The 25414-nt window shown below is 34.8% G+C and overlaps 2 protein-coding genes across 6 annotated transcripts in view; one reads left to right on the forward strand and one right to left on the reverse strand.

The window, feature by feature from the left end:
* Positions 1-8771, forward strand: part of LOC146539865 (uncharacterized) — an 83910-nt gene extending 75139 nt beyond the window's left edge. For all 5 annotated transcript variants that reach the window (XM_085207469.1, XM_085207466.1, XM_085207467.1 and 2 more), the window contains 3 exons: positions 916-1136; positions 3426-7311; positions 7627-8771. In XM_085207469.1, the coding sequence (XP_085063595.1) occupies positions 916-1136; positions 3426-7311; positions 7627-8564 (5045 nt within the window). In that variant the 3' untranslated portion in view covers positions 8565-8771. The remainder of the gene's footprint in view (positions 1-915; positions 1137-3425; positions 7312-7626) is intronic.
* YL-1 (Vacuolar protein sorting-associated protein YL-1) lies at positions 3425-17031 on the reverse strand. The gene is made up of 9 exons (XM_085207471.1): positions 16766-17031; positions 16359-16482; positions 15877-16006; positions 15342-15518; positions 14820-14895; positions 14262-14371; positions 13779-13923; positions 9721-9876; positions 3425-9289 (listed from the first exon to the last, which is right to left on the reverse strand). Exons 1-9 carry the CDS (start codon positions 16894-16896, stop codon positions 9097-9099), a joined length of 1242 nt encoding a protein of 413 aa, XP_085063597.1. The 5' UTR covers positions 16897-17031; the 3' UTR covers positions 3425-9096.
* Between the last annotated feature and the right edge of the window lie 8383 nt (positions 17032-25414).

Consider the following 25414-nt stretch of genomic DNA (forward strand, 5'->3'; position numbering starts at 1 on the left):
GGTAACGAGACGAAGCGCGGCGTTGAGTTACGCCACTCAACAAGCAATAGGATTCAGAACGGAGTGTATCAACACTAGTATTATATAACTATAATAGTTATAATAATATTTTCCCAGGCTCTCTCCCCTGATCTAGCAAATGTAGGATGAAGCTGAAAGAAAAATATTCAAGTAGGTACATATGTAATGTTTTTATAATAAATTTTAAAATGAAAGCAAAATTTTTTTTCTAAAAATCTACTAAAATATTAAGAGACAAAACTACTTAGGGACAACATTAAACATTTTATTTAGCAAAATTCTAGTGCTAACCTCATTATAGTCGTTAAAACTTTTAGAAAGCTTAGTTTTACACATTTAAAAAGAAAAGTTAGTTACGTTTTTTTGTTAGAAGTGATGATCGCGATTATTAGGTTTATGTTAATGCGTTTCTTTCTTACTATGGTATACCCTTTATGCTCATTTAACAGGCATATTTTCTATAGCATCACCATCTTTACCGCATAGCAGGATAGAAGGGAAACCCAGTGCTATGATAATGTGTTACCCCCTTTCCGCCAAAACTTAGTCATAATGTGTTGAGTAACGGAACTCAACATTGCGCTTTGAAGAGCAGCAAGAGCAAGCTCAATCGTAGCACTTAACGTCACACATTGTCTATAGAATAAGTGCTATTATATAAAAAAAACAAAATATAAATACTAAATCTTAAATCATTTTCTAGTGTTAAGACCTTCCGTTCCCCCCTTTCTGCCGAATTCTGGAGGCATTGTTTATATATAAATATTTCACTTCCTCGAATGGGGATCGAACCCACAATCGTCGCGTTACAGTAACACCCTTGTGCCGCTGCGCCACGACCGTCTCTACATACAAATAACACTTAAAACTAATATTTAAATAAAAACTTTCCAGTACTATTTTCAAGCGAGGAGCAAAAACAAGAAATCCTAGAATGGCTGGCAGACGCAGGACCGGTGAGGGTGGACAGTTTGGACGTGGTATGGCGTCATGGATGGATTCTGTGTGGAATTCTGGACTCAGCTTTACCTGGTGCCTGCGCTGGTCACCCACCGACGAGGCTCTCTTTGAAGCACGCTCAGGCTATCGCTGATAATTATCTTGGTGTAGAACCGGTATGTTAGATGTAATTTATTATTTTATTTTGTTGTACATATTTGTAAATATTGTTTGTTTTATTTTCTATATTTTAGTATTGAGTTGTGTAAGTATCACACAATTAATGGCTAAAAATAAAAACTATATTTATTTTGATTTTCTTTCTATGTATTCGGTTTTGGCGAAAGAATTCCGCTTTTTTACTTTGAAACGGGGTTACGAAAACGAAGGGGATATGAAATATTTAATATTTTTATTTCGTCGCTCTCATAACAAGGCAAAGCACGATGTTGAGCACCACCACTCAACACGCTATGCCTCCTGAATTCGGCGGAAAGTCGATAACGGAGTATCTTAACATTAAGTCCCATCTTCCCTCTGCCTACCGTGCAATGTGCGGGATACAGCGTGAAGCTAAAAAAATAAAAAAATTGCTAGCACATAAATGAAGCGTACCTATATTATATTTAAAAAGTAAATTGACACCATTGTGACACAATAGCATAATGACTGACTGTAAACAAGGTGGTTCATTTTATTTTAATGCACACTCGGAAGCATATTTGCATTATTCTTTTTTTTTTGAGTCGAGTTAAGTTTTATTGTTGAAGTTCTACACTCAACTCAACTGAACGCTGTTGACTGATCTTACATTTTAATCTACCTTTATAGGGGAATTGTGCTTAAGATGACATACTTTTTGTTTGAAGACAAATATTTCAAATAAATAAAGTCATCTGAGAACAGCATACTGCGTATACTATTATATATTTCATAATCAACGAAATTATTTTAGTTTCAGAACAATCATCTTTCAAACATCATAAAAACAAACAAAAATCGCACTTAGGTCGACCAGTATAAGACGACATATCTACAGGGTAAAATGACTTACTTAGCATAGCATTTATGTGGCATAAAAACGCCATCATTATATGTCGAGCATAGTTCACAAATAAATTGTTTCTTATTTGCTGGGGGGCTTTTAAACAGTATTAAGGCCAGATTCATACATGTTGCAAATTCTATGAGGTTGGATTCCGTTATCAGTCACTTCCTTTTCCAAAAAAGGAAATAAGCTTCGTCACTTGCGGCTATTCAATGCCCTTGCTCTAGCAGCCTTATCCATGTCTTCTTGTGACCAATATATATTCGTTTGTAATTGCCAGGCATGTTGTAGGTAAAGCAAAAAAAATACATCGATTCTATTTATAAGGGTAAGATAGTATGCCATCTTATACTTACGTTTTGTATGTCATCTTACCCAATAGATATATGCATTTAATTTTAACCGTTGTGACAGAAGTTTATAGGTTAGGATGCGCTTTTAGCGTTAGTTGTGTCATATAATAATTCTTTTTTACATTTATAATTAGTTCAAATAGAAAATCTTTATCTTACATGTCTTTTCACCATTAAGCAAAAGCGAAAGAAAAATTTGTTGCAATTGAAAATAACGAAAACATGAATTACTTGCCCATCTGCATTCACTTTCAGCCATACTGAATTTAAGCACTAGCTGCATCTAGAGACACTCTCTAAAACGTCACAAGATCGCACTTAGCGCTAATAGTTTCACCAATATTGGTAGTGTGTCATCTTATCATAGTATGCCATCTTGAGCACAATTCCCCTACATGTTTAGATTAGAGTGAAACTTTTTTATATTACAAATAAAATTTGCAAGAGGTATAATAATATCACAGCTTAGTAAGTAGCAAGTAGTAAGTTATATGAATAAAGTGTTATATTAAATTTATTTAATAATTTTATAATTTTGGCTATAAATGTCGCGCGATAAGAATGCACAACTAAAACAAACTTTTAGAATGTTTTCAGCATGTAGCAGGGTAGGCAGAGGAAGCCTAGTGTTAATACACTCCGCTCCTTACTTTCCGCTATATTCTGGAGACTAGCACCACAATACTTTTCTTACTTAAATTGTACGGATAATACTTAAAAGTATTAGAAAATAAATTTTCTACATCTTACACAACTGTCGGCATTGAATTTCACTATAATATAACAGTTTCAAATGTTGCGGTTAGCCACGCCAATTTAAATAGCTTTTTGTAGATATGGTATTGTAGTTTACGCTATTGTATTTTTAGAAATTAGTCTTGCAATGGAACTTTTAGACTAGATTCAAGTTAAAAACGCCTGGTGTACTGCTTTTTATCAAATTTCGGTGCTTCATTCAACGATAAATAACCTCTAACAGCACATATATTTCTCATACTTTCAAAAGAAAGAATGTGTGAAATGAAGTGTTATAATTTTGTATTTATACAATTTTCTCGTTCCAGGCATTCACGCGACAGGAGCTAGATTTAAACGATTCTATAAGTAGATATCAGGAATGGCGGCTGATCAATTTCTTGGAGAGGATTCGAATAGCCCTATTAAAACTCAGGCCGTCTTCAAAAATCAACAGTCAAACCAATCAAAAAAGTACTCCTGATGATACACACTTCACACTCAACTACGTGGCGCGAGGGTCGGGCTTGGTGGCAGCGCAAATTAACAACAAAGTATATTTCAAAATTTATCCCACTGCTCAGCAATCTTTGGATCCAGGAGACATTAACATCATAATACATGGACCTAAAGACATCTATGGGACGACTGTGTTACCGCCAGTGCTTGGTAAAGCTCAGTTAATAAGGCAAAATTTATTAGGACTACAATCTAAATCGACTCACACCGAGAACGTACTTCCGATAACGCAAGGTACGACGTATCTACGAAGTTACGGAAAAAGTAACATGAGCAAAACTTATTACATACCAAAAACTAAATACGACATCGATATCGAAACCGAAGTAATGCAAGATCACGCTAAAGTGGGCTATGTGGCTACTTTAGAAGGCACATACGAAATATCTATTACTAGCAAAGGACAAAATGTTGTGGGCTCTCCGTTTAAGGTAACAGCTTCAAAAGATATCGTCGGAATTTTAGAAAGAGATAGCTTTTGTCTTGAGGATGGAGAGGAAATCGACATTGTAGATATTAAAACAGACAAAAAAGTTGTCTTACGAATTGTTGATTTCGTAACAGAAAAAATGCTACTGAAAGAAAACGGGAGTTTAGAAAAAATTACCGAAGAGGATGCAAAATATTTATTGGAAAATGACAACATTAAGTCCAAGCATGTAGAGTACCGGAATGAGAAAAAAGAAAAATACGTTGCTCCTATCATAGAACATACAAAAGAATCGAATAAGTTTTACAAAATAGCGCAAAAAGTGTTAACACTAAATCGCATTTGTAACGTTTTATCAAATCTAAAATGCAAGAATATATCTAAAAAAAATATTATTGAACTAAATAACAAACAGCATATACCAGATGTTGTAAATTCAACGTTTTGTGACGATAAAGAGAAGAACAAAAGCTATGCTCTGTCTGAGAAACGAGATAGAATTATTATCCCCGAAAATATATCAGTGTCAATTTTAACTGAAATGCCAAAACCAATAAGTGAAATAAAGATTAAGACTATGAATACTCCTAATATTAAAGAAGAAGGCTTTCTAGACGATAACTATAATACAATTACAAGTGATCCATTTGAAGATGATAACATGTCAGTTGATACGGTCCAATCTTTTAATAATCCATTCCTTTGTGACATGACCGATCAAACTTATGCTATTGCTAAACAGTTTGGTTCCTTTATACCTAATGAGTACGAATCCAATAATTCACAAAATGAGGAGACCGAAAATGCTAATGTCAAATCATTTGATGAGACCAAATACGAAATAATCAGTAGAACTAAAAATCCATTTCATGAATATGTTGATATTGAGAGACCAAAAACACCTGTGTATAAAATCATTACAGGTAAAGTTACTGGGCGGGATGATTCTGTTTACATTGACCCAAACATAGAAGAATCTTTTAATAAAAATCCTCTTAATGACTTTACTAATCCATTTGTTGACCAGGATAACTCTCACATCTATCAAGAAAAGCCTGACTTTATTATCGGCGCGCCTGTTTCTTTACCACCAGTAATAAATGTACCATCATCAAATCCATCTTCAACAACATTGACAAAAAGTATCTCCGTGAAAAAATCTAACAGGAATATTGATATAAAATTTTTAGAATCAGATAAATTGAAAAATGAAAGAAAAATAAGTAACAGTTCAAATAACTCCAATTTATACAGCAGTTTTGATTCTAACTTAACTGAAGATGTAAATATTACTCCAAATAGTAGCCCAGTGCCGTCCAGTACTGGCCATGCAAACTCAAGCAGAGAAATGTCTCCTAGAAACAACACCTGGGACTCAGCATATGTTAGTATTGACGATAATCATTGCTCTTCCGAAAGTAACGTTAGTGAATTGAGTAGTAGTGACATGTTAAATAAGAGAAAGTCACAATTTTCTAGTGCGTTTTCCAAAATGGGTCCAGCAGAGAGGGAAATATGGCAGCATGATAATAATTTAAAGATTTCTAAAACTTTTGAAGACGATATTAAGATGCAAAAATACGACGCTAAAAGACATGAATGTAAACCAATATACGAGGAAAATGAAAAAGCCATAACCGTAAAAGATGTATCTGACATGAAGGATGAAATTAACGAAATGCGTATGGATCCAGTGACAGAAGCTTTTGCCGAACTTGACGATATCTATGATGAGATTATGACAAGGTCAGAAGTTAGTTCCGTGACAACAACAAAGGATAATCAGTCACAAAACTTAGAAATAGACTACACAGTTGAAAGTTACAATACACATGTCGATTCTGCATCTGAATTTAAAGCAGATGTGAAAAGACAAACGAAAATATTAGAAGGAAAGATTTCTGAGATTCAGGCAAGAGTCACTGAATCCATTTCAGCAAGTCGTTACCTTCATGTCAAAGAAAATTACGAAGAAAATAATAACGAGAATAAGGCTGGGGTTCAATTTGGAGATCAAACTTACACTAATATTGTGTCAGAAAAGAAAAAATATTGGGATGAAAAGATAAGACAGATTGAAGCAAAATCGGAAGAAATTAAAGCATTACAATGTAAAAGACGAATAACACTAAAACATATGCGTCGCAATGATTCTTTAAGTAAAAGACGAGGTAAGAAAATTGTACAAAACTTTTTGGGCACAAATCAAGACGAATGTGATAAATTGTCAAAACCCTTCAATGCGCGCTCGGATACTTTTGACCCACTTAATGACATTGAAGTTATTGGTAGCGAGATAATAAATAAAAATGATCAAGATTCCACAAATGAAAACGAAGCATTAACATGCTTTGGCAAAATGACATTAAAGAATAAAGAACACTCTTTGATCGATACATTTAAGCACATAAAAGTAAGTAATGATATAAATATGAATACCGATAGCGATGAACAAAATTCTAATTCAAATTTACATTTAAAACAAGAACTATCTGAGAAAGTTTTTCAAGCATTCGAAACTAGCCCCAAACGATTTTTCGGAACGTCTAGAAAGCACATTCTAAATAAAATCGACACTTTTTTAGGATTACCGGATAGTGAAAATGATAAGAAAAAAATCGTCGAAGACGTAAGTCACGAAAGTGGTTTAGTATCTAGTCGAATATCACTATTTCATAGTATATCACAAACAGAAGAATTACCTTGGGCACGCCGTAAATGTAAATCAATGTACAATATTCACCAAGACAGTGATAAATGTATATATTCAGATACTAAACCTACATTGGCTAATCGGCCAATGGTCAAATATTCTATAGACTTGGAAAAAGAAGACTGTTTAAAGCCTAGTAAAGATAGCTTTCAAGATAAAATTCCACTGAAAGAAAAGCAAGTCAAAATGACATATGACATACAGAATAAAAGCTTTGATGAATCCCTATACATGTCTAAACCAAGCACTTATGTTAAAAATACTATAAAAGATTTAAATAAACAGAACCCGTTGCAAAATAAGGAAAAAAAATCAAAACTCAAGTCCATTAGCAAGTCCGAAATGGATATATTTAGTAAAGTGGGCAGTGCTACTGTAGACGAAGACTTGGAAAAACATAAGTCTTATGAGGAATTACCAAAAATAAATGTGAAAAATGTCATATCACTTTATGAAGATGTATCTAAATCGAGTAAAACCAGTCCAACACGAACTATCAGCAGATCTAATTCAATGAGATCTAATAACATGCAAATTTCGAGTTCAATTCCAGGTAATTATAATTAGCTTACCTTTAATCTGTGACATTTTTTAATGGAAACAACCAACAACCTTCCACTACTCCTATTATAGAGATGAGTATGTAATTTAGGGGGAAAAAGATTTACTAAAACGTCTGCTTTGGTCTTACCGTATATATGTATAACTAATCAACACCATACATTATTATTATAGTTGAATTATTATTCAACTATCATAGTACGTACATATATGGTCTCGTACCTATTACGCCACAGTAACATACGTAGAGCTTTTGAATTTTTATAATGTAATATTGCAATAAACTACACACATATTCTTTTTACAGGAACTCCAAAGAAATATAGCACATCAGTCAACGATATTACAATGCATCTTACACTTCCATCTAAAACAAATAAAGACGAAGCCGTATCATCGGACAGACGAAGAAGAATATTATCAAAAGACAAGAGCTTCGAAATATTTAGTAATGATAGTGCGAGTAGCTCTTTAGATTTTGAAGTTATTTCAAACCAAGACCAAGAAACTAACCGTTTAAGCCTTTCTGATATTGAAATAGAAATTATAGAAAAAGAACCTGAAATAAATACGGAACCCGTGATTGAACCAGAAGCTCACATAGAGTATAAGAATCGTTTTACTAAAGCGAAAAAATATTTTCAGTCGTTGGAAGAGCTTAGAGAGGAAAAAAAAGCAATGAAATTAACAAAACATAGCTTATTGTCCAGCAGCCAATCTACTGAATCTCTTGAAGAAAAGAAACCACGAAGAAAAAGTAACATAAAGAAATCACGATCAATGCCATCTTCAGAAATAGCAAAAATTTGGAATCAAATGCAGGAGGAAAAAGAGGCTGAAAGTAAAAAGTTAGTCAAAATATCAGAAAAGTTTAATGTGGATGATTTGTTTGAAGATGTAATGGAAGGCAGATTGAGCAGACAAGGAAGTTTGAGAGGAATCCCCCACAAGAAAGCTGTCCTTGAAACATTTAAGTCTATGGAAAATGTAGCTGATAGTAATCTTAATTCGTATGAAATAGCAGTTTCTCAGTTAAATGAATTTGCGCATGAAAATAAGATAAAAAATGCGCAGACTTACCTAAGCGAATATCCATATTTACCTACAACTGATCCGTCCAAGTATCATTCGAGGTTAGACCCTAATGCTTCTGGCCTAATAACACTAAAGGAATTAAAAAAGAAGCCTAGAAGGAACAGTGTGCCAGATCTAAGACTAAATCCGACTTTTACAGCTGATTTATAGGTGGATTATAAGCAGTATTTTAATGTACCTAATTTTTTCTTTAATATTTTTTTATTAATTTTTCATGTCATCTAACATTTTGAAAATAAATTCATATAACATCTTATTTCTAAGTTGTACAAGTACTTGTACAGATATTGGATCTTCTATTAGTTTAAGTTATCATTGTAATTATTTATTTTACAATAAAATTTATGAATGAACAAATTTTTATTAAAAATATATATACAATTGAAAGAAGAAAACAAGACGCCATTCTAAAGGCATTTTCTTCTACACTTTGATTTGAATATTTTATTATAAACAACTTACAATTGAATATTTAGCTAAAATTGTAATAATTATTTTTTCAATTGCCAATTTGTTTTATTTTTAATTTATATATTTCTAAAATACATGCCATGACTTTGATTGTTATTTGTTGATTTAAGGAAAGCCTTAAAAAAATTATTAACAAAAAAAAATTCAATTAATTTTTATCTATATAGTATATACAAGTCATTGCTTAAAAATGTATTTATATATTAATTTCTCATTTAATATGTATTTGTACATAGGAAGAGGTAGTGTGAGCCCTTCTCGCCTTCAACCAGGCGGTAAGTTTGGGGTCGTTCCTGTCTCCCCTCGCCTCCAGCTGTTGGCAATACGCCTCTCTTATAATTCTGAACGCATCAACACTTCTGTATGGTAGTTTTGTTATGGGATCTATGTAGCGTGCTGGCCTCCTGGATATTGGGGAAAAAAAGATAATTTTAAACTTTTTCAATGTTAAAAAAATAATTAAGAAAACTTAATATAAATTTTGATGTAGCTATATTTGAATTTGTACTATGTTGAGATAAGATCCATAAATAAATAGAAATATTGTTAAAAAATGGTGTTAAATAAAAAAATACATATTTTACTATCTAAATCTATTAAATTAGCTTCATGCTGTATCCCGCATGCAACAGGATAGGCAGAGGGAACCTAGACTTAAGACACTCCATTTCCCATTACCTACAGCAGAACTTTCAATATAATTTTAATCATTTGTTTTTAAAATTATATTTTATTATTAGAAAACGAAAATAATGCAGATTATTAAATTAATAAAAGTAGATCAAGCGGGCGAAGCCGCTAGTGGGTCGCTAGAATATAATTAAAAACAACTCACTTTGTAACTGCACATAATAACTCCCTTCGTCGTTTAGGTTTCCTTCGTGGGAAGCAAGCATTGAATGCCTTGTTCTTAATATCATTCTCAAAAGACAATAATGTCCTCTCATGATATTTTATATTTTCCTTTGGTTTCGCTGGTTTCTCTTCTTTCCTGTGTAATTTCTTTTTAAATTAATATGAATCAATTAAAATTTTATTAGTTTTACCATTTTTTAGGGTCTTGTACCTCAAAATGAGACTTTTATAGAATCATTTTATTGATTTGTCCATCTGTTGGGACCATTTATCTCGAAATTGCATAGAGATATCTAGCTGAAATTAATATCAAATATTCCCTTGGAGGCCAGCAAAATAAATTTATAAGTTAACGCAATCAAAATATCCAAGCATTTATGCATCATTTTTGCTGCATTTTATATAAAATATGCCGCGTCTGCAAAATCTTTATTATATTGTATTCCTCTGGACCTTCTTCTTCTTCTTCTTCATCCTGGCATTAATCCCGGCTATTGCCAGGGTCTGCCTTCCTACACAACCTACTCCACTTTGCACGATCTTTTGCATCCTCGGTGGTTAGACCATTGGCTCTCATGTCCTGCATCACGACATCCAACCAGCGCTTCCTTGGGCGTCCGGGAGGTCGCACCCCAGGGACTGGTATAGCAAGGCACTTGCGTCCGACATAGTTCTTAGGCCGGCGCGTAACGTGGCCAAACCATCTCAAGCGACTCTCTTGGAGCTTATCCGCTACGTCACGGACCCCAAGACTACCTCGAATGAATGTGTTGCGTATGCGGTCAGACCGCGTTACGCCGCACATCCACCTCAGCATCTTCATTTCCGTGACGTGAAGCTCCTGAGTATGCCGAGATAGTGCTGGCCAACATTCGCTGCCGTATAAAAGAACCGGTCGGACGATGCTCTTGTATATCAGCCCCTTGAGCTTGGGCGGTATTCTGCGGTCGCAGACCACACCAGTGACCTCCCGCCATTTGGCCCAGGCAGCGCTTATCCGGCCATGGACATCGTGATCGATGCCTCCAGACTCGTGCATAACGGATCCAAGGTACCTGAACTTCTCCGACTTAACGGCTGGCTCAGGACATATAAAGATGGTGCTCGAGTCCCGGCTCCCGCAGGCCATGTACTCTGTCTTCGACACATTTAGTTTAAGACCGCCGTTCTCAAGCGTACCCTTCCAGAGGTTCACTTTAAGCTCCAGCGTCAGTCGGTTCTCGGCAATGAGTGCTATGTCGTCGGCATACATCATCAGCCATGGAGGCTGGTCCTGGATGTGAGCCGAGACAGTATCGAGCACTACATTGAATAAGAACGGACTAAGAACCGAGCCCTGGTGAACCCCCACCGTAATCGGGAAGGATCTAGTGTCGCCAACAGCAGTCCTAACCATAGAAGCGGAATCGTGGTACATATCTCTGATAATCTCAATATAGGCCTCAGGGATCCCTTTGGATCGCAATGCCCACCAGATACACTGACGAGGCACACAGTCAAAGGCCTTCTGCAGATCTAAAAAGGCCACATGCAGAGCTCTCCTTTTTTCCCTGTATGCCTCCATCAAAGTTCTGAGGGCGAAAATGGCGTCCATGGTGCCCGATCCTGGCTGAAATCCATATTGAGACTCAGAGACAATACACTCTCGGCGGAGCCTGAGGTCGATCATGCGCTCGAAGAGCTATAACTACCACAATCTTGAACACTGCCCCTTCCTTTGTAAATAGGGGTAATGAAGCTAAGCCGCCACTGATGCGGCATCTTACCAGTGTTCAAGAAATGGTTAAAAAGGTCAGTAAGCATGAGCACACCAAGAGAGCCCAACGATTTCCACGCTTCGATCGGAATGTCGTCAGGTCCCACCGCTTTTCCGTTCTTCATGCGTCGAAGGCAATTACGTGTTTCGTCAAGGGTTATTGGGGCAATAAGTCCGAGGTTAGGCGGTGGGTCGTGATGAAGACTGCATGGGTGCTGAGTATTCAGCAACTCCTGGAAGTAGCTTCTCCACCTCTCCTTCACAGAGGCATGACTACAGAGCAGCGTGCCCTGGGAATCTTTGACGCAAAGACATTTTGCGATATCTTGCGTCACTTTATCCCGGGAACGTGCCAGTTTGAAAATGAGCTTCTGCCCCTCCACAGTTTCAAGTTTATCATACAATGGTGACAAACTTTCACTGCGGGCTCTGGCTACAGCTCTTTTACAGGCACGTTTAGCTACTGTGTACTCCAGTCTGTCTTCAGGAGAGTTGGATTCCTGCCACTTCTTAAAGGCAGCCTTCTTTTCACGAGTCACCTCTTGCACCTCGTCATTCCACCACCATGTCTCCTTGTCGATGACACGTCCTCCCCTAGAAAGGCCAAGAACTCGCCTGCCCGCCGCAATGATTGCCGACTGAGCCCGATCCCAAGCATCCTGAGCAGTCTCGGTGTTCGTCGAAATATCGTGACTTTTCACCTCTGCCAGGAAGTCGGACTGCATCGGTCCATTCAGCAACCACCACTTGATCCGAGGCCTACGTTTCTCGGCTACTTTCTTCTTCGGAGTGACGTTAAAGTCCATGACAAGAAGACGATGTTGGGCCGTTAGGCTTTCGCCTGGAATGACCTTACAGTTAGTTACCCTGCCCATATGACACCGTCTGGTCAATAAGTAGTCTATTTGAGTTGAGTGGGACCCGCTCTTATACGTGATAAGGTGCTGAGAATTCTTTTGGAAGAACGTATTCACGGCGGCCAGATCAGACGCAATACAGGTTCTCAGAATGTTTTCTCCCTCTGCATTGCGAAGACCGTGCCCAAAACCCCCGTGAACACGTTCATACGGCTCAGCAGCCTTACCGACGTGCCCGTTCAAGTCCCCCCCAACTAAGACCACTTCGGTAGACGGCACAGCAAGTAGCACCCCTTCATACTGCTCCCAGAATGTCTCCTTTTCGGCCGCACTACATCCCGCCTGGGGAGCATAGGCACTGATTAAGTTTGTGATAACGCCCTCAATCAGTACCCTCACTCGCATCAAGCGATCGGAGCGACGGTCAACTTCAAGGAGCCCATTCTGAAGCTCTTCAGAAAGCACTACCGCTACACCATTTCTACCCGAAGGTGACCCAGTGTATATAAGCCGGTAACCCTGTCCGATGTTACGGGACTTATTGCCCTTCCAGCGTGTTTCCTGGAGGAAGGCACACTGGACCCGACGTCTCATGAGTACATCTGCGAGTTCCCTGCATCGTCCGGTCAGAGAGCCAATATTCCACGTTGCAAAGCGGAGTTTCCTTCTGGGTACTAGCGTCTTTAGCCGTGCCCGTACATGACACGGTAGCCCTTGCCCACTTGCCACAGGTGTAGGGCGATGTGCCTGCGCGTCGTTTTGCGGCGACGCCCTAGCCGTACCCAGTCTTTTGTTTCGTTGTCGGTCCATATAAGTGGCGGTTGGCGGTTTTTAAATGGAGCGACTGCCGTCTGACCTCCAAAACCCCTTTGTGGGGAAAACCGAAGGGCGAGGAAAATAGAAGGGTAGGATAGGAAAAGGAAGGAGGGAGCTAAGGAGGAGAGGGGGGGGGACACCATTCTTACGGACTGGATGAGGATATAAGAGTGGCGGCTCGAGGATCCGGGGTCGCGTACCCGTATGCCCACAAACCAATATCGGACAGATATTAGTCTGGGCACCCTCTGTATTCCTCTGGACCATAAAATGAAATTGTCACGAAAGGAAAACTTACAAAAGAAATAAAGAAAAAATCCGAAAAGAAATAAATATTGCATAGAAAATGCCCCGAAAACTTAACACGTTAACAGGAGCTTGGGACCTTTTATTAGTTGAACTTCCCGTTTACCTTCAATCCTGAAATTGGTATGGTATTTAAAATATTTTTCTATTTATTCTCTTCTGATATTGAGTGACATAAAATTCAAAATAGTAGAAAAACTGATTAACTAAAACTGGATTTTTTATAAGCAAACAACAAACAAACAGACAAAGAACCACCGTGAAGTGTTTTAGATTTGTTATATAAAAAGTTTTTTTACTCACATTGTAACATTTTCAATAGTAATTTCTTCGTCTGGTCTTACAAAATCTACATTCATTTTGGTTACTTCACTATTATTTTCATCCTCAGTTTTGGGTTCCGCCATCGTTTGATTAGGTTCACATATATCATCACCTTCTGTTATACCTAATAATTTTAAAAGATTAACTAACAAAAATAATAATAATAATTGTTTTATTAATATTTTTTATATAATTATTTTTTCTTCCATTCCCCAATTTGTCGGATTCTGGAGACAATGCGTGTTGAATGGCGAAACTAAACGCCGCGCTTTGCCTCGTTACTAGAGCGAAAGTGAAAACATTAAATACTTCATTTAGTCGAGTGAGAATCGAATCCACATGTCCATAGTTTTAGAAACGGAAAGTCATTAATTAATAAGAACAGAACAAAAGGCACATTTTTTTAAAGAAGAACAATTAAAGCTTTTAAATTAAAATATTAAAAATAATAATAATACATACTATCTTCACTTTTAATAATATCACTTAAATTAAATTCAGTGTTAGTTACAACACTAGCATTATCTTCCGGGGTCACTTCAGTTATTAAAGGTACGGCAAACGAATGATATCTGTAATTATATTCAAATAATTATTTGTGGCCATTGCGGTGCAGTAAATACGGAGACTGTGGGGTCTGATCCCTGGTAGGAGAAACGATTATAACATAAACTATAAAACTACTTTCATTTTTGCTCTCTGGTTTTGTTTCTAATATTTTTGAAACTGTTTTAGCTTTACGCTGTATTCCATTTAGCTTTATACTGAGAACCTAGCTTTCATCATCAGACATTCTCAATAAGACATTTCCGTTCCCCACTTCCCGCGGAATTCTGGAGCTATTTCGTGTTGTAAGACGGAAATCAACGCAGCGTTTTGCCTTGTCACCAGTGCAAAGAAATAAAAACATTTTATATTTTATTTCCCCGTCTGGGACCCGAACGCGCAACCGCCGCGTTTGCTGTCACACCCTTGTACAACTATAAAATCAATATCTTTGATAATGAATATTTAATTTACCGTATAACTGGTCCCGTTATAGTTTTCTTTATAGGTCTTATCTTTTTTCTCTCTAATTCACTTTGTTCAAATCTTTCTGAAATTATCAAATAAAAATGTATCATAGTAGTAGTATATTATAAAGTATATTATACTTAGTGGGTTCAATTCCCACTCAAGGAAATAACACATTTTATTGCCTCTGCACCACAAGTGGCTTCAAATGCTAACACTAGGTTCCCTCTGCCTACCCTGCTGTGTGCGGGATACATCATGGAGCTAATGTTCTTTTTGATTTTTTTATAATTTGACTAAATATGAAAATATGCAACTATTTCTTGGTATTTATAGTTTATATGCTGCAAACAGTTGAGTTGTTTTGGTTGTTATAGAAAGTTGTGACAATGTTATTTAGAATATAAAAGCATAGTACAGACAAAAAATTAAACCAACCAAAGTTGGAATTAAGTCAAGTGCAGTAGGTATATTTGAAAGAACTAAATAAATTGAAAAAACAAATGTCATGTTTAAAAAAAAACATACCTAAGCTTTTCAAATTTTCCTTCTCAGTTATAAGTGCTTCTTCTAATAACTCCTCTTGTGTTAGAACTCTTTCTTCTACTTTTTTGGGTTTTTTCTTTTTCAATTCTGATCTTATTTTAATTCTTTGTAATGTTTCAGCTGATTTCACTGCTGTACTTTGTCTTATTGATTTTCTTTCTGAAATTAAGGATATATTTGTAAATAAATAAAAATAATAAAACATATTAAGGCTTTAATTGTAATTTTATAAGTTTCATACATAGCAGGGTAGGCAATAATCCCCAGAAATTGCCCAATTTTGAGATGTTGCAGGTTGAGCGGTGTTCAACACAACAGTTTGTCTTATTTCCAGACTAAGAGAGTTTTATTTATAAGATATGGATGATTAATAAATGGTTAGATCACTTTCCGCCGAATTCTGAACACATTGCATGTTGAGTGGCGGAACTGAATACCACACTTTGCCTCAATACCAGAGCAAGGAAATGAATGTATTAAAATAAGTGTAATTAAAAATATTTAATTGTGGGAATACCTATAGATGTGTCCATAACAGATTTGTCAATTTTATCCTCTCTCTCTGAATCATCTTTAAGTTTAGGTTCCTTCGGCTTTCTTGGTATTGCCCTTTTAACTTTATCAGATTTCTTTTTCCTATTGGGATCCTGTGTATTATACACATTAGATAATATTATTTTTGAATCAAATACACAAAGCATTTTAATAATAATTTGAATGAAATAGGAGAAAAAGTAATTGCTTCAACCACAGTTATAAAAAATATTTTATACATGGAAATTGGAAACAATGACATAAAAAATGTGCTTGTGTATATTTTTTACATATTGGCATTAATATGGCAGTATATGAAGAATGAATATAGTGTAAAGGCCCACAAGACTGCATAGTGTGTGGTAGAATTCAATAACACGCTTGTATTTATAGAATAGTGGCGATTAAAAAATATCAATCTCTTAAGTGGAACTGAACTTGCATGTAAATATTTTATGACATTACCTTATAAGCTTTAGTATTAACTTTTTTCTTTTCTTTTGCTTCCGCCTCATGATCTGACGTAGGTTCATCATTTTCGTCAATATCAAAATCTGAGTCAACTACATCATCTAGTTCTTTTTCTTGGCTAAAGGTTTTAAATACAGATTAAACCTTTTAACTATTAACATATAAAATATTTATGAAATTAAAAATAAATTATTAAAATGTTAATTTAAAATTATAAACTTTTAAATTTTATTAGCATAATCATATAAGTGTAGATGTATGTATGTACCTATTGAAACAAGTTTTTATAAACAAATTGACAGCATTTTAAAATATATGTATTAAGTAGCTATAAATATGACTATTTAAAAATATAATGATGTATTTGTTTACTCAAACTACATTTAACTTAATTTATTTACATATAATCTCGATCTTCCTCTAGTTCTTGAAAGCCGCCGTAAGTTGTTTTATAAAAATCATCCTCCTCCTCTTCGTCTAGCAATTTCGCCATACGATTCCCAGCGTTAGAACGACGCTCTCTTTGAGCCATGTTTGTAGAATTAATTTATACTATATAATGTTTCATAAATAAATAATAATTTACAAATTAATTTAGCCGATTTTGCGGTTAATAAAATAAATAAACGCAGAAGCGAAAGCGATGCACTTTTACAGATTAAAAATAAATTTGACAGTGACGTTTGTTAAACTTATTGCCATTAAAAAATATTATAAACTTAAAAAAAACTAATAAATTAATAAAGAGAACAATACCGGTAAATATATTAATTTACTTGTAAAGCTAATATATGCGACTCTTAAGTTAAAGGAAAAATAAATCGTAATCGCAACTCCGCCGAAAAAAGGGAAAAGATTCTGGATTGTAAAGAAAGTTTTGAAAAAATGAATTAGTAGAAATGCAGTTTAAATGATTCAGTCCCATTGACGACCTCGCTAAAAAATCGTATTTTGCGATGCAATGAATTTTATTTTAGAATTCTCAAAAAATCTTACTGAGCGAATAATTTTTCAAATATCTAGCTCTGCGCCAATAAACACGTAAATAACACATTTTAACACAATAAAATTGCAACAATTGCTCGGTAATTCCTTTCAAATTACTATATAATAAAAAATAATGTCTTTTTGGCCTGCATGTAAAGATTACATTTTTAATTAGTTTTTAAACTTGGTGTAAAGCTAAAAATTTGAATTAAATGTTTAGACGTGTGATCACATGTGTAAATACCAGATGATATGTGTGGATATCAGATCATATGATTGGTTGTGAGATTTCATGTGTGGATGTGAGATCACATTTGTGGATATAAGATCAGATGTGAGATCACAATTACGGACGTGAGATTACATATTTTAGGGATGTGAGATCACATGTGTGTATTTAAGATTACAGGTGTGAATCTGTGTTGTATGGATTTGAGATCACATATGTATATTAAGTTAATGTGAGATCACATGTGTGGATGAGAGGTCATGAAATCACATGTCTTGATGCGATAACACCTGTGTGGATATCAGATATACCTATGCGAGATCACATGTTTTTGTCATGTGATGTGATGGTGAGATGCGAACCAGACGGGATCAATTTCTGTGACTTGCCTCCCACTAGATGTGCCCTGAGCTTACTAAGACGTACTTTCTGGATATCTTTTTACTGTTTACAACTAAATAGTGAAAAAAAACAATCAATGCATTTTTTGTAACGTAACTAAACCTATTAATATAAATTAATAGGTTTAGTTATGTTTTGAAAATATTTTAAATCATTATATCAATAAATTGAATTACACAGGACGAATAAAACAAAGGAGATATTTTGTGCTCTTTATTCAATTTTAACAGTTATAATAATGTTTTATTTCAGTCATCGTTAGTTGTTATCGGAAAAAAATCTGGTTTACAGATTTCATCGACCTTAAACACACTTTTAATGTTGCATGCATTATATTACTATAGACGTCGAGTTGGTATTCATACAAAATTCTAAGTATTATAACAACTCGATTTAATATAATTTTAAATTTAGTACATTATCTTAATGGTATTTAAAAATTAATAGGTAACTATTATCTTTCATTGTTCTTTTACTGTCGTTTCAACATCATTTTATATCTTAATATATTTTCCAAAAATTTCTACGAGTGTTTAAACGTCTTTGGATACAAATAACAATAATAATTCTTATAATGTTAATGAACAAAAGTATCATAATCAAGTATAATAATTTAATCGTAAAATTAAAGAAAATTATTTATTCCTATAATATTATAAGTTCAAACGTTCAATTGCGTTAAATAAATCTAATGACTTTTAAAAAAAACTATAATAAATTAAAAAACAGTGATGGAATGTTTAAGAAGGATTAGGGATAGTGATGTACATATATTATTGAAAATACTCTTATTTAAATATAATAATTATTACATAATATATAGATAAACTCTCACACTCTTTCATATATTGGAGTAGCACTAAATAGAGCAAATAAATTAATAAACTTTTATTCTAGCTACGCATTAATAAATGTAAAAATTTGTTATTATTTGGGATGTGACGATGCACAGCATCTGTGAGAGGGCGCTGTATACTTCCCTTTGATTATCCAATGATTTTCACTTCCGGTTGCTGTTTTCGACCAATCAGCGATTCGCCGGAAGTCACGTGGTCCCAGGTGGTAGGGCGCCGAGACGTTGTAAAGGCGACACTACGCTTCTTACCTCATAGCGTCGTTATTTCCCAATAGAGTAACATCGTTTAAAAGTGAAAGTGCTGTGGTAAGTGTAGTGTTGGAGGTGGAATTTCTTCACGTCGTGAACCGGATTTCTATATCGGGCCTTCTCATGGAAGGCCTCCAGCAAAGATGTACATCCTCGTCAGAGAATTTTCTTTTGTGAAATTCAAAGGTACAAAAATGGACAACGGGTGAGTCATTTGAACCTCTTGTTTAACAAGTATCTACATGCATGTAATACTGTTCTATTGCTTGGTATTATATATACCAATACAGTAGTGGATTCTGAGCTTACCGAACACGGCTGTGTTATAACCTACAATAAGGTTAGGTATATGTCTCAGATTTTCAGCAGTTATGGCCCAATTTTATTCAGCTAACGGGCATTGCACAAAGCAAGAGGACTCATCGCTTGTTTAACGCTCTTGGAGACGTTCTCGGCATAGTATCATGCGATGTAAACGGAGTTTACTAAATAAATCGATTTTCACCGAGTTTACTTAGTTGTATACTATCTATTAATATACTACCTTCGTTTAAATGCGATAAATTCGTTAGGAGCGTATCCTGAGCGAGTTATCAAATATATAAAAAAAAAAAAAAAAAAAAAAAAAACTTTTCTCATCATATATATCAGGGAAGCGGATTATTTAATAGTTGCCAGTTGTTAAAACCAGATGGCGTTGCCTGTCACTCTGACGTGACACCGATCGATGACAATCAGAAGTGGGATCGGAACAAGCTCCGGTCCCAACCACCTCATTCTCCGACATATATAAAAAGTCTGTCTATTTTTAGATAATCTTTTTTATTTATTTAAAATAGGTTAATTACTAACTTTGTTGAAATGTTATATTCGCTGGGAGCGTATCCTAAGCGAGTTAACGAACAACAATGGATAAATCTGCGTGGGAGTTTCTTTTGGCTTCTTTTGACAATTGCAAGCGAATACTCGGAAGAATTAGACACAAGGATTCGAAGACAATTTCAAAGCCTGGCAGGAAAAGTGTTTCAAACACGGAATATCGGAGGTTTATTTTCTCAACCCTGGAGGAGTGAGGATAAAGCAATTGTGGATTTGCTGCTTTTTCGTGGTTACTGCCATCGCTATGAACGTCATAACATTTAGCAATGGGCGTCATAGTATTTAGCAATCACGGGATCTTCTGTATGGCATCTTCGGCAAAGATCTAGCCAGTCACCTTATCTTAGTTGCCTTAAGGTGGACTCGGGCTATTACATAAGGTATGTCCAATTATTTAAAGTGCATTTATCTGTCCATTAGAATTTAAAAAAGCTCGGTACTATTTTAATTAGAAATGCTCTCAATTGTACGGGAGGGGGGTAGTTATAAGGAGGCTGCCTCTGAGCGTATCGGAGGCAGTGGCTGATGGTTTGGGCTCCGTAGGCCCTTCCCGGTTTAATCGCGGGAATGCATCTAGCCATTTACCTCCATACCACCAATAATCCTTTTCCAAGGTTATTTGAAGCAGTTAGACCTTCGTCAACCGTACATGCATCAAAGAAATTGAGAAGCATGAGTTGAGTATAAAACTCTAGCACATTTAATTATACATTAGCAATTGTCAAGTATCGGTGCATACCGGATATCGGTAGTATGGAGTGAGAATCCGCCGACGGGTAACACAAGTCCAGAACTTAGTACAAGGGTATTGCATGACTGTTAATAACTTTATTTAAATGTAACCGTATCTTTCTGTATACATTGTGTTGAGAAATACGGAGCCTGCCTCTGGGTATATCGGCGGACGGGTGTAGATGGTTTGGGGGCTCTGAAAACTCTTTTCGATTTAATAATGAGCATTCTCCATATCATCTCTGGCTTTATCCAATAAGAATTTTCAAGCGGTTCGAGAAAGCAAGGATAGAAAACAGTTCGACTCGCGTTCGACAAAGCAAACCAATAGGAAATTTTCTAATAGATAATGAAAGGTAAGAAAGTTTGATATATGAATTGTTAAGTAATGGATAAAAAGAAGCAATGCGTCTAAAACTAAATTAGAAACTGACTAAAACAGTCGGTTCAAGTCCACATAAGTATTATAAAAGTTTCATATTTGGAAAAAGTAGTAAAATTTGCATTTAAATAGAAAGAAACGTTCATAAGAAGCAGGAGAAAGAGGAAAAGAAGGCAGTTAAATAATTCAGAAGGCAAATCAAGACCAAATTAAGGTCGCCAGTTGGGCCTATCAAGCAGTGAATTGTATTGTATTACGACCTTTTATTACTGAAGTTGTCAGATAGGATAAAATATGAAATGCGAGAATTACAGACAACCTTTTATTACTAAGTTGTTGGATACCATAAAGTATGATACACAATAATATTGCAAAAAGACTATCAAGAAGTTTAATTCGTTTTTGTAACTTTGGTTCCAAAGCTGGGGAAAGCTAATGAAAATAATCGTCTTTATGGAACATGAGGGCTGTGTAAGGTAATTGTGCTAATTATTACTTTCAACAGTCTTGTTATATAATGTCTACATATATACTTTGGCGATTGCTACGTGCGTAACGTAGGTATTCCGCCGCATATTGCCATGAGTTTTGCCTAATCTGAACCTGGCTAGCGAGGTATACACGTAGTCGCAACTCCAATATGGCGGAGAGCATGTTGGATGTCTACGACATCATTAAGTCCGGGGAAAATCGGACGTTTAAATTGAGTGCATCTGTATTTAAATGGTATAAATTTTGAAACTGTAAAGTTGCTTCTAAAAGCGAATTTCAGAGAGTGGACTATTGTAGTTCTAAAATACAGCTAAGAAGCGATAATTGAAATATTATAAAATTGATAATTTGATATGTAAATGTATAGTAGTATCAATTACTTATAACTTTATTACACTTTGAAGAATGATATAATCATTAGTCGGCCTAAATTTTGGTTGAAAAACTAATGAGCTTATAAACTCACATTTTCTAACACGTCGTATGTCAAGTCCAGTTTTCTTCAAAACTGTACCTAAGTACCTGCATACTTATGATCCCACATGACAAGGTTGGCTAGGAGAGAATGCTTTTAGCGTTAAGCCCGCCTTTTGTACATTGTTTATTTGTAATTTTGTGCAATAAAGTATATATAAACAAATAAATAAATAAGTAGCAGATAGGATACTCATATCATGAATGGTCGGACTGGTTGCAGTTCTGATGAGCATTCATTGATGCTTTTATGAAGTTAATACTCAAAGTGTGTGATGATGGTATCAAGTCTTAAATTTTACAAAGGCGTTCAAAGGTTTGACCAGTTTAATTCTGAATTGGAACATATTATTGGGCTAAGTACATAGTATTTTGTGGAGCATTCTATTAAATGCTCTTGTGTTATTAATATATGGTACTAATATCTTCAATTACAAGGTAAAGTTAACTCTGGTAACTACTTCATCATCATCATCAGCCGGTCCTCGTCCGCTGCTGGACGTGGGCCTGTCCAATGGCACGCCACTGAGCTCGATCTTCAACTCTTCGCATCCAGTCGTTGCCCGCCACTTTACGAATATCGTCGCCCCACCTGGCGGAAGGACGTCCTACATTATTACGCTTGGCGAGGCGTGGTCTCCACTCTAGAACGCGTCTCTGCTTACTATAAATTTATTATAGATGTTAGGAAGCGTGGAGTCGGTTGCCGGTTCTATCTATGACCTGCTGTCTGAGCCGGAGATAGTTTCCAATAGACCGGACGACATTTTCATTGGCATTTTGATCTTGCTCGTTCTTCTAACATCATATTTCGATTAGAAATATTTCGGTGAAACAGGTGAGACCTATTGAAAATTACGCTCTAGAGACGGTGGTGTCATCCTAAGAAAAATGTTTTTCTAGGTTCTACATTAAGAAACTAGATAGACCACCGGAAACGGGCTACAAAAGGTAACAATTTTGTTGTCTAATTTAGAGGTGAGGCTAAGCAAGGGCTTCATGAATAATAATCGATACTTATATAAATAGGTTATTATATCAATATCAAAAGTGAGAACATCTAGCTTATTATTTAGACAGTTATGGAAGCTTCCTTTCCTACTCGTGCTTATCAGCGAGTTGCGAAATATCTTTCAAAATTTGTTTGTATGCAGATTATAAGTAAGTCTAATAATTGAAGTTAATTATTTTGGCTCCGCTTCTGGCAGAGCGATTATTAATTGAATTAAAAAAAAAAAAAAATTAAGCAATTTACAATTCTTTGTTTCTCAAATTGCTTATAAATAAAACAATGTTACTCGTGATTTTTGTGTTTTTACAGATCAATTTATCTGAATGTATCAGAATCAATTTATACAATCATTCTGATTTAGATCACATAGCGTCGTGCGTGGTCACCAGGAGTTATAAACACGTCTCTCACAGATGCTGTGCATCGTCACATCCCAAATAATAGTACAAGTTTTACATAACAATAAAACTTGTATTATTGTGGAGAGACGATGCACAGCATCATTTTAAGGCTCCTGGTGAGAATCTGCTATGAGGTAAGAAGCGTAGTGTCGCCTTTACAACGTCTCGGCGCCCTACCACCTGGGACCACGTGACTTCCGGCGAATCGCTGATTGGTCGAAAACAGCAACCGGAAGTGAAAATCATTGGATAATCAAAGGGAAGTATACAGCGCCCTCTCACAGATGCTGTGCATCGTCTCTCCACAATAATACAAGTTTTATTGTTATGTAAAACTTGTACTATTATTATAAAATTTAGAAGAACATGATAAATTATAAATGTCAATCTAACAATAACTTAGTTTAACAAATTAGTCTAAGACTATAAATTATAAATCTATAACACAAATTCATTAATTTTTCATTCTATATCTATGATACGTGTTACTTCAAAAACATGCTTTGCATACATCTTTTCTGAATAAATTCTATTAAAATTATTTAAAAACAATCGATAAGTACATATGTCATACATATTAGTAAATAGTGTTATTTGATTTCTCTATCGATATTAAACATTGAAATATGTTTTGAAATAACGAAACATCTAACAATTTTATATATTGGAATGAATTTGTCTAATTATATATATAAGTAAGAATATTCTTATATTTCATAATATTTTATATAATTATCATATTACATATATCATGCACGAAACACTTTTTTAAAGAAGTTCGATAATAAAATATTGTAGATAAAATTTAAAAAAAAACACTCATTCTCTTAAATATTTCTTTCTCTTCTTTACTGGATTGCAAAATAAATATAAGCATGTTACTTTTAATAATTTTCCTATTTTAATAAATGATTACATGACGTTTTATTGATAATATTTTTTTCTAAATATGGCAACACTATTTGTAACCTCAAACGAAATAGTGCTACTCGCACGCCATTACGTCACACACTTATTAATAAATTCAATATTGTATATGTTAAATTTAACTACATTTATACTTATATGATTACTTAATATGTTACGAATTTCTTTAAAGTTTCAGAAAACATTATCATAACACATATGTAAATAAATTAGCTGAAGAAGCTAATAGCAACATTTAAATTAAGAACGATTTGCTAATACATAAAAAAAAAACAGAGCTCTTGAGATTGTCCAATACAATATAAATATTAATTTTATATGCAGGTATTTTAAAATATATTATAGGTGTAAATTAACAAATATGCTATAACGACGCTTAATTTAAACACTTTGTTCATAAGAAACGAAGGTATTGAGCAAAAGAGATACAATACCTGCATGTAAAATATTTTAAATAAATAAAAATTTAGAACATTGTTTTTCATTTATCTCTTACAGCTAATATTCTTAAATTAACAATATTGAAAGTGAGATAAATAGTAAAATTTGCTACTAGGTAGTTTTCTTTTATACAGGAATGCTTGAGTGCTGAGAGTGAATGAAGAACGAGTGAATGACACAATAAGGCGACTTTTTTATGTATAGTACTGTCGACGGGTCGTGAACGTCCTGAAGCTAGCTGTAGATGACTGTGCAGATGAGATTTTTGGATTAGTTTTTACTTTTAATCATATTATAATATATACTTCAGGGCAGCAACGACTCGTTGACCGTATTGTATAAACATTATATGTATATTTATGTTATATAGCTCAGAATAAAAAAAGAAAACAGTTGCAATAATTACAGTGATAGGAAGTTTATTTTATCTATTATATTTATTAATAACGCAGTTACTCCTGATATAAATATGAAAAAGTGTTTAATCAGAATATGTATCGCCTTATTGAAATTAAATTATACAAAAAATAAAAAATAAATCTAAAATAAAAAAAGATCTCACGGCCATGAAAAATATGAATGTAATG

Source organism: Heliconius melpomene, chromosome 3, assembly GCF_056956725.1.
Source record: "Heliconius melpomene rosina isolate 202511_hmr_F chromosome 3, ASM5695672v1, whole genome shotgun sequence".
Lineage (NCBI taxonomy): Eukaryota > Metazoa > Arthropoda > Insecta > Lepidoptera > Nymphalidae > Heliconius > Heliconius melpomene.

Excerpts from the sequence above, each read along its gene's own strand:
- YL-1 (XM_085207471.1), bottom strand. The coding sequence starts at position 16,896 with ATGGCTCAAAGAGAGCGTCGTTCTAACGCTGGGAATCGTATGGCGAAA. Across the intron at positions 16,483-16,765 it reads GAGGAAGATCGAGATTATAT|CCAAGAAAAAGAACTAGATG; the intron begins GTAAATAAATTA and ends TAAAACCTTTAG. Across the intron at positions 9,290-9,720 it reads TTATTATGTGCAGTTACAAA|GAGGCCAGCACGCTACATAG; the intron begins GTGAGTTGTTTT and ends CCCAATATCCAG.